The 9,375-nt window shown below is 51.3% G+C and overlaps 1 protein-coding gene and 1 long non-coding RNA gene across 2 annotated transcripts; both read right to left on the bottom strand.

Moving 5' to 3' along the window:
- Nucleotides 1–756: 756 nt before the first annotated feature.
- On the bottom strand, nucleotides 757–1,424 carry LOC133144742 (uncharacterized). The gene is made up of 2 exons (XR_009710766.1): nucleotides 1,247–1,424; nucleotides 757–1,156 (listed from the first exon to the last, which is right to left on the bottom strand). It is a non-coding gene; the product is annotated as an uncharacterized LOC133144742 (long non-coding RNA).
- Nucleotides 1,425–2,004: 580 nt separating this feature from the next.
- On the bottom strand, nucleotides 2,005–9,375 carry LOC133149146 (putative helicase mov-10-B.1). Its single transcript, XM_061271805.1, has 21 exons — nucleotides 9,293–9,375; nucleotides 9,019–9,115; nucleotides 8,809–8,950; nucleotides 8,463–8,727; nucleotides 8,220–8,318; nucleotides 7,856–8,018; nucleotides 7,383–7,525; nucleotides 7,138–7,317; nucleotides 6,796–6,908; nucleotides 6,533–6,732; nucleotides 6,005–6,102; nucleotides 4,146–4,243; nucleotides 3,960–4,058; nucleotides 3,771–3,870; nucleotides 3,571–3,688; nucleotides 3,322–3,513; nucleotides 3,159–3,230; nucleotides 2,960–3,085; nucleotides 2,598–2,686; nucleotides 2,379–2,491; nucleotides 2,005–2,307 (listed from the first exon to the last, which is right to left on the bottom strand). Exons 1-21 carry the CDS (start codon nucleotides 9,373–9,375, stop codon nucleotides 2,264–2,266), a joined length of 2,634 nt encoding a protein of 877 aa, XP_061127789.1. The 3' UTR covers nucleotides 2,005–2,263.

Genomic DNA, 9,375 nt, shown 5'->3' with positions numbered 1-9,375 from the left:
AGGAGTCGGCCGAACAACATTTCTTTTTTGTAAACAGGACTTTGCCAGTGACTTGCTCTCACTTTGGCGACGTAGCAGACGGACCGAGGGAGGGCGCATTGAATACGGAACGTGATGCTTGCACACGGAAGACGCCAAATTCAAACGGAGCATTAAGACCGACCTATCTACCTACCTTGCTTGCTTTCCTTTGCAGCATTTGGAAATGGACAACGTTAGCACTTGGCAATACAGCCACATCGGCTGCGGCGTCCACAGTGGCGTCTCACGCATTGATTGACTGCTCAATTTAGTTCATCAGAAAGAGCTGTGACGTGCGGTGAGGTTCATGACTAGGGAGGCACTGACGTCACCCTCCCCCCTGGTAAAATTTGTCTGACACCTAAACGTGTCCCCCCCAAAAAAAGGTTGGGGAACGTTGCTCGAGAGTGGCTTGTTCATTATTTAATTTGAACTATTTGAATTAAAATCTCAGCAGTCAGCAATCTTCTCACATCAAAACACTCAATAAAGCACATGGAATGAAAAACTTGTTTTCGATTGTGCGTTTGAAAAGACATGCTCCGAAGTCCCGTTGTCCGAATCCAACCTTTGAACTCCGGAGTTGCTCTTCCTTGACGGCTACGGATTCTAGTTATTGATCGGACTCCAAATTGCCATCAACACTTAACACATGAGTCGTTATGTCCTAATCCGCACACTGGCGGGCGCACCTAACCATTTTGCGAGTTGGTTCTGTCAAGTTGATCAGTTAGACCGAATTGACCAATTGTTTATTCCTGACAAAGCAAGCTAATCCAGGCGCCTGGGTCCCAGGTCCCCTCACACTAAAACTCGCGACCGTGAACTTGTGACCATCAAGAGACAACACATTCATCCGGGTTGCGCAGTTCTAAAGAAACACAATAGGAATATTCAAACATGCAAAACATTGTGTGATGACCGACCGGTCGATGGCCGTCTCCTCCCTGTCTGAGTGTTATCGGTGAGTGCAGCTGACCGGCCTCAGCTGTCTGGCGGTTGGGTTGGGTTCTCCCCAGCCGCGAAGCCCGACCACCACCAGGACGGAGTGTTATTCTCCTTTCTCAGCGACCTTGAGGTGTTTTTGTCAGGTGTCCTCGCTGTCTGGGCCGATGAGACATCCTGTTGCACAACACTTGGAAGAAAAGCACATTTCCCTTACCACCCACCATGCGACCACACAAGCACAGCCAACACTGGAAATGATATTCATGCCATTATTTACAAGTCGAACGCAGCCTCAATAAAGTATGTTTGCAAACTGCCGATTTCCCTTTACTGGTGACATCCTGCTTCGACCGAAAGAAAATCCTTTGGATATGTCATCCTCCATTGTAAAACGAAATGTGAAAACGAAAGGAAACAAAACAACAACGAAAGAAATGGACGAGTGCTCCTCAGTTGTTCACTGTCAATTTAAACTGGTGGAGATCACTTATTCTACAGGTGGGCGCGTGTAGCATCCCGGGATCACTAGCACCCCCTGCCGTAAGGCTGGAGAACTTTCTTTTTTCGTTGCCTCCGTTGGGTCTCTTTTTAAAGCTGTTTTGTTCTAATGAAACACGACGTTATAAAAAAACACTAGATATTATATCCATCAGCTTAACTTCGGAATTGAGTTCATATAGCCACCGCGTTTGAACACTTAAAGAGCGACATAAAGACAGAGAGCAGCTCAGTCTAACAGTTAGACTATGCACTTCTAAGTTAGACTTAGAACTATGCAGTTCAACTGCATAGCCTGTCAACATAGGCAGCCGTGTGATAGATGACACAATCCTCAGAGGAAGCAAGGGAGGAAGTCGGCCAACCGTTTTCGGTCTTGAACTAACTCTGAAAATACAGCCATTTTGGTTCAAAAGGATACAAAACTACTGAAATGAAAAGGACTTTATAACTAAATTAATTGATTTTGTTTTTCCCCTTTTCATGATGGCAGGGGAGGCCTCCTCTGACCGCACGTCCCTGATAAAGAGCCTGAGCATGGGTAAATTACAACTTTATTTGATATGAGAAAGTTTTGGGGAACATTCATTAAGACTTTAAAAGGCGCCTGCAACAATCATGATTAAAAAAGTCACAGATTGTGCTGATTCTTCCAACTTGACGTGGCTCGTGTGGTCGGGAAGAAGGCTTTTTTGGAAAATGCCACGCAGACGGTCTGATCTCATTTGCGTCGTTTTCATTTCTTCTTGTTTGGTCCTCGGCGTAGACATGGAAACATCGTAGCGCGGCGCACGGATCACTCCTCCGGTCGACGGTGGCCTTCCTCCACGTCGTCCTCCGCTGACGGGAGAGCAAAAGGGCTTACGTTACGGTGCGTTTTGAAACATGTCCACCAAGAGAGCTTGACTCACGGTCGGGATGCATTTGGCGGAAGAGAGACGAATGTCTTTCGGCCACAGCTTGGTCCTCCTCCACGGACTTGTACCCGCGGTCGGCCTTTTCGTCTTGACAGTATTTGATGAGACTGCACGTGGCGGCGGGACGAGACAACGGCGTTACTCTTCAGTCATGACACGCACGCGCCAAAGTGGTCGCGGCGGCGGCGGCGGCGGCGGCCCATCGGCACTCACCGCTTCCACACGGCGTCGGTGCTGAGCACCAGCGGGTTCCCCACCACAATCAACAAGGCTTGGGCCCGAGTCATCGCCACATTGAATCTCTGAGCAAAAACATTTGGACACTTATTTGCTGCATGAAGCACTTTGGCAGGTAGGAGCATTTGGGGGATTTTTCAAATGTGACATTTGTAATTTGACTAATGACATCAAGTCAATGCAAAATTGATCTCGGCAGGCCACATTAGATGATGATGATGATGTGGCGCACCGTATATCTGGCTAACGCTAACAGGTAGCCGGTACGCTAGTCCCGGGATGCAAAGCACGCTCCGTCCGGCCGGCATCCGAGTGTGTACGAACGAGCGCAGGCGTACCTTCTCGCTGGCAACAAAGCCCAGGTTGAAGCGTTTGTCAAAGTCCATGTGGGCGGGGCTGCTGCGGACCGTGCACACCAGGATCACTCGCCTCTCCTGACCTTGGAACTCCTCCACTGAGCCCACCTGACACAAAGCATCCGCCTTTAACTGACAAACCATTTGACACTCTGGGGCAGTTAGCTTTGCAGCTAACGACCTTCAGGGCGCTCATGTCGTGCCCCCGGAATTCTTTCTCCAGTCGCTTGAGGGCCCAATGGATCTTTTGCACCTGTTAAAGCAAACATCGAGACACTGATTGGCATTGCCTTTTCAAACAACGCTGGCCAACGCTGCTATGTGCGCACAAGAGCGACCCTTACTTGTTTCCTGTAGGGGGCGATGATGCCAATGTCTTTGGGCGAGATGGTCGCCAGGCCTTTTTTGCCAGCGCTTTGCAGCAGCTTCTTCACGTAGTCCACGAGAACCTCCACCTCGGCTCGGTTGAAGAACGACGGGCTGTTGGCCTCGCGCTCGTCCAGGCCCGTCACTCCGTGGAAAATCAGCGGAAAGTCCTGCAGCGTATCGGCGGACATGGTTGGCGTGCTACAACGGGGTTAAGGAAGCCTTACCTGTTTTTCCAGGTACTCCCATTTGCAGAAGGAGTTGCGCTTCATCTGGTCAGCGCAGGGCTGCAGCTCTCCGTCATAGAAGAGCTCATTGGGAACCTTCAGGATGGCGGGATGGGACCTTGCAGGCGCCGCAAAATCATTTCAGATGGGGTAGGAGGGAGAGACACGAGGAGGAAAAACTGGCCAAAACTGAACGCCACCTGTAATTGCGCAGCAGTTTGGTGACAAACAGGTCGTTGAAGTTGCCGTCCTTCTGGTAAATTGACGCGTTGGTCATCAGGCGCTCCAAGAGGGAAACGTCTGGGAAAAAAACAGACGGACGGTTGGTTGGAGCGGCATGGACCTTTTGCATCCGCCTGTAGCGGGCCGGGCGGCAAGACCGCACTTACCCATGCCGTGTCGAAAAGCGGCGGGGGACGCCACAATGGGCCCCAGCTGCTTGTGGTCCCCGGCCAGAACCAGCTGGCCGGACTCGGGGTCCAGAAGCCCTTTCGAGCAAAACGCATCCAGTCAGTTGGAAACGGCAATTTTTCTGGGTTTTCCTCCCCAAATAGATTTTAGTTTGTTTTATTTACCGGCCAGCGGGATTAAGCATTCGCTCTCGGTGGCGTGGCCGGCCTCATCCACAAAAATGTGTGTAAAATGACCCAAGGGGAGGTTTCCCGTGACCAGCCTGAAGAGAGCAAGAATGACAAAAGTGACTGACTGGAGCGCTCGCTCGCTCCACCAGCTACGGGCGCGCCAGCCATTGCCGGCCATTGCCAGCCAATGCCAGCCATTGCCGGCCGGCCATTGCCAGCCATTTGTTGGAAAAATGTATATATATATGTTATCATGCGTTCTCTTTTTGTTTCTTTATTTCAATATTACGACGAATGCTTTAGCGCAAAATTACTACGAATATGTGCTTGCTGCTCTGCTTTGCTGTTCTTCTGTTTTAGCACAGAAAAGGTGTGAGGTTACATCTGGGTCGGCGGGATGCAGCTGCAGAGAAAACAATGCCCTGCAACGGCATTGTGTCTATCAATCATCTTTCTTGGTCGAGTGGCTCACGCTCTCGACAGACCGAGCGCTAAGAGCGTCCCTGCTTTCCTGCCCAAGTGGTTGCTGAACATGCTGAACTCTCAATGCCTCTTCCTATATGGCCATATAAGTATATCACCTGGCGTTTTTTACCTTTACGAAGCAGAGCCTTCGCGCTTCCCCTTTTTTCCCTTAGTGGCTTCTGTTTCACTTTGTGGGTAGGGCAAGTCCAAATAAAAAGAGCAAGGATGCAGACAGACATTAGTGTAGTTTGGTCATTGCAAGCGGTCTGTACTGCACTCCTTGCGCAAGCTAAGTGTTAGAAAAATGTATATATATGTTATCATGCGTTCTCTAATCAATGCTTTACCCCAATAGTACCGCAAGAGATGCTTGCTGTTTTTATGATGTACCACAGAAGAGGGATTACAGACCGGGTCAGACAGGACGCAGCTGACAAGTCAGCATAAAGGAAAACATCTACCGTTCCTTTCTAACAAAGAGCACTTTGTTAGACAACATGCCTCATTGCTGTCTTGCACCCCAGATGAACCTCCAAGTGACCATTAAAGTCAGGGTTTTTCCTAACTATCTTTATCGTAGGATTAGGTTGGAATGTATATAACCAGTAATAAATAACTTAGCTTGTTGCATCCTACACAATGTCGTAAAACTTCCCTTGCTATGTTTTAACTAGAGGTCAAAGGTTTTTTCTTCTGTATCCAGTCCACTCAAACTCCTCTTCCCAGATGTTCTTATCAGTATGTAAAGTGTTCTGCCTCACTTGTGGTCTGTCTGCTGACGCTTTTCTCTTAACAGTTATTCAGTCAGCGAATTAAACCTGACACATTGCCGGCCGGCCATTGCCGGCTCAAACATTTTGCCGGCCTCCCTCCCTCCGTCCGGCTCGGAAAAGCCTGGCCGGGCAGCTGACTTTCAGGGCAGCTGACTTTCAAGGCCGCAGAGCCAGTCGTTGTCGGCCCGCTCCCAAAACATCCATTATCTGGTGCTCTCCCCTGAATAAAGAATACTGTCTGGATGCTAGCGTCCGTTAGCCCTCCTTGGAAGATGATAAGAACGGAGTTTCGATTTCTTTGTGTGTCTTGACATATGAAGGGTTTGACAATAAAGCTGACTTTGGCGATAAAAGGCACGTCGGCACCCACCCACCCGCCTCCGTCCCGTCCCGGGCTGGCATGGACTGACTGGGCTGTTGCGCCAGGCTGCCGGTCAGCCTGCTTTTGTGGCGTCCCCCCCACCCTTGCCGCTTCACCACATGGAAAGGACCTGTTGCATGTACGCGCTTGTATTTTTTCCCCCCCAGCACAGAGAGTGGATTCCGATTCCGAGTGGATTCGGTCGGTCGGCGACATGCGACGGCCATTCAAAAGCAAACGGGGCGCAACGCTACCTTCCAGCTGTGATCAGAGTGCTGACCATGATTCGATACTGCATCAGTTTCTCCTTGGAGGGGAAAACGTAGGAGTCTCCAACCAGGTTGGAGCATGCCTGTCAAAAAAAAAAAAAAAAAACACGTTCACACAACCTGCAATGAGACTGGAACACAATGGACTCAAGGCCTCAGTTGGGGGCTGCCCCCAAAAGTCACAGAGCACCTCTTCAAGTCTTTACATTCGAAAATTGTCATCATTTGAGAAATGAAGCCTTTCAAAACATCTGCTGATTTCGAAGCTCGACTTGAGCCGAAGCTCCTTACTCCGTTTGGATGTCAAATGGGTTTATAAAAAAAAAAAAAAAAAACTTTCCAGCCCCAAGTAAGCCAGCAGCACAAATGTTCTGGTTTTCCTCTCTGAAGCGGTTCAGTCATTGCGGCGTAAAATACAAAGCTCTCTCGTAACTCAGAGAGAGAGAGCGGAGGTTGGAGGCACCTCAAGGCACCACCTCGCTCGCTCGCTCGCTCGCTCGCCCGCCCGCTCACCTTGAGCTCCTCGGGAACAGACTGCGGGTCCCGGCTGCTTGCATACATGCGGTACACCGTGCTCTTGTTGCCGTGGCCCTGGAGAATCCTGGTGCAGAGGAGATCGGCAGCACTGTTGGAGGAAGCGCAGGCCAGAATGTGGCACTCTTTCTGGACCTTGTACAGCTGCTTGATGGCCTCCACCAAAGTCACCGTTTTGCCTGAAAGGACCGAGAGGCTTAGCTCAAATGGTGCCGACCGGCCGCCGACCGCCCGCCCGTTACCTGTGCCGGGTGGGCCGAAAACCAAGTAGGGAGCGGGTCTGGAGGTGCCGGCCACGATGTTACGCACGGCTCGCCGCTGCTCGTCGTTCTGCTCCAGTTGTCTGTTGTAGAAACTGCCGCACGTGCGGTCGGGACAAAGAGAAACGCATCAACGATGGGCTCCGAACCTTCAACCCGACTCCATCACGCAATATTGCCCAGATTGATGGCACGGTCCACCATGCCATGCCGTTAAGTTTCCAAAATTCCCTCCCGTGATAGCTGGCACCTCCACCTTCCCAAAACATTTGTCCAATTCTTTTGCGCGCCAACAAAGCGGAACGTGAGCCTCGCCCGCCTCACCTGAGTTCGGGGACGTCGCCGGCAAGCTTTTGGGAGGAGAGCTCGGCCGGCGGGAACAACACCTGGTTCAGGTTCAGCTTGACCGCCAATTCCACCGCTCTGTGCTGCAGGCGCAGAATCAGCCGATTGAAGGTGAACTCCACGTTGAACTTCATGCCATCCACAAAAATAGCCAACAACCTGCGAGTACATACACAAAGCGGCGTGAGGCTCAGACACCGGCTCGATCCGACGGAGCCTCTTACTTAGGACTGAAGCCCAGTTTGAGAAAGTCCCGTTCTACTTTGTGGACGTAGCCGCGGTACTTGGGCCCGCTTTTTCCCTGAGGGTAAACCAGCAGCTGATCTCCACGGAGCACAGACGGCCGGTTCTCAGCCAGACCCGGGACCTGAAAAAGGGTCACAGGTACATACGCTGCTGATCCTTTTGATGGCTGGTGTTCAAAACGGAGCTTTGTTTCGAAATACGTTCGACCGGTGCGAGCCGGCCGGGACACTCGCTGAAAAGGGGCCAGGCGCCGGGCCGGACCGACGTGTTGGAAAACAGGCACGTTAACACGTACAGAGTGGAGGAGCCGCGTCCGACTCTTCTTACGTGCCTTATCATCCCGGATTCATTTGGCGAGCCAGAGTACAATGGCCGCACCTTTGTTGCGCCCTTCAACTGCGGTTACGGGCGCCCCCGTCGCCCAAACACCAACGTGAGCAAAGCGGCCAACCTCCAGAATGAGCAGCTTGTTGTTGCTGGGGTCTCTTTTCATGCAGGCAAATTCTCGCTCGCTGTTGGGTATGAAGTATCGCCTGATGTCCTCTTGCATCCAATACTCCTCCATGAACAAGAACTGGTGGAACCTCTGAGAGTAGTTCTTGAAGTTCAAAGTCCTGTCCGGGGGAAAAAAAAAAGACAGAAAACATTGAGAGCAAGCTGTATCAAGCGTGGCCTGATTTTGAATTCTTGTCAAGTGCTTTTGCCCTACGTTGCTTCAAAGTGTGCTTGTAAGGGCTTTCAGGAAAAAAAAAAGGAAAAACCTTTTGCTATCTAACAGAGAGACTTGAAATGTCAGCAGGTGCATGTCAACAAACTTTTTATGGGCAGAAGGCTTCAAGATTTGCGGGGTGAAATCTTTTGGCAATGGATAAGCATGAAGCTGCCTTTCGCTGATCAGCTCTGTCTGTGACGTCCTGTGGGAGGGAGGGAGGAAGGAGAGAAGGCGGGAAGGAGGGAAGGCAGGAAGGAAAGTCACAATGAGGCCGTCCAAACCCGTTAGTTGCTTCTCTGCTACGAGGAAATGTTGGCGTGCTGAAATGAAAAGGTTTTGGACTAACCCATCAGGAGGCAGCCCATCCACCACTTGGCAGCCGTAGAGCGCAGGTAGGGGGGCGGGACCGGGCCGGGAACGCCTGAAGGGAGCCGTGGGCTTCAGCTCCATGCCCAGCGCGCTCAAATAATGAACCTGAATATAGCGCATGATGTAGAAGGAGGCAGCAGCGGGGGCGAGGAGGGAACCCAGCCTAAATTCAAAGGCCAACGTGATTGGATAGTTGCCCACGTCCTCAAAATGGTAGCGGATCTGGACCACGTAGCTGTCACCTGCAAGGGTCAGAAAGAGAAACGCTTTGAGCGGAGGGAGAAACGCCAGCGGCGGCCGGCAGATGAAAAGTGCTTTCGGACCTGGCTGGAGCGCAAGAGGGTTTTTCCGGGTCACCTTGTGCTCGTCCCGCAAAGTGAAGCAGCTGAGCTTGTGCAATGCCGTGTAGTAAGTCAAAAGCACACTTTGACTCCCGGTGTTTTCCACCGTCAGGTTCACAACGTACTGTTGGAGCAGAAAGACACAAGTGAAGTTTCCTCGTCTTTTGCCGCAGACGCCGAGAAAAGAAATACCTGATTGGTTTCCAGCTCCAAGCAAAGCGAGCCATCGTTGAAGTCGCCGCGGTCCGAGCGGATGACGATGCCGTTTTTGTCGGAAATAAAACGAGCCCTGAGAGATGAGAACAAACAAGTCCGGTCACAACTTTAATTGTCATTTCTCACCCGGCTGGATATTCCGTGCAACTTGTGAACACTCGGACGGACGGGGGAAGCTTGTTGGAATAATTGGATGGTGCAGCTCCCTCCCTCACTGTCTGTCTGGCTCGCTCTCTGGGAAGAGCCCCACTTGTCGCCCGAATGGCCCTTATATAGGCTGCTCGTTTCTCTTGTGTGGTTGAAAGCGGTTTCCTCTCTGATCTTGTGGTTCAT

Source organism: Syngnathus typhle, linkage group LG2, assembly GCF_033458585.1.
Source record: "Syngnathus typhle isolate RoL2023-S1 ecotype Sweden linkage group LG2, RoL_Styp_1.0, whole genome shotgun sequence".
In the NCBI taxonomy this organism is placed as follows: Eukaryota; Metazoa; Chordata; class Actinopteri; order Syngnathiformes; family Syngnathidae; genus Syngnathus; species Syngnathus typhle.
This window is presented reverse-complemented; position numbering and strand designations above follow the sequence as displayed.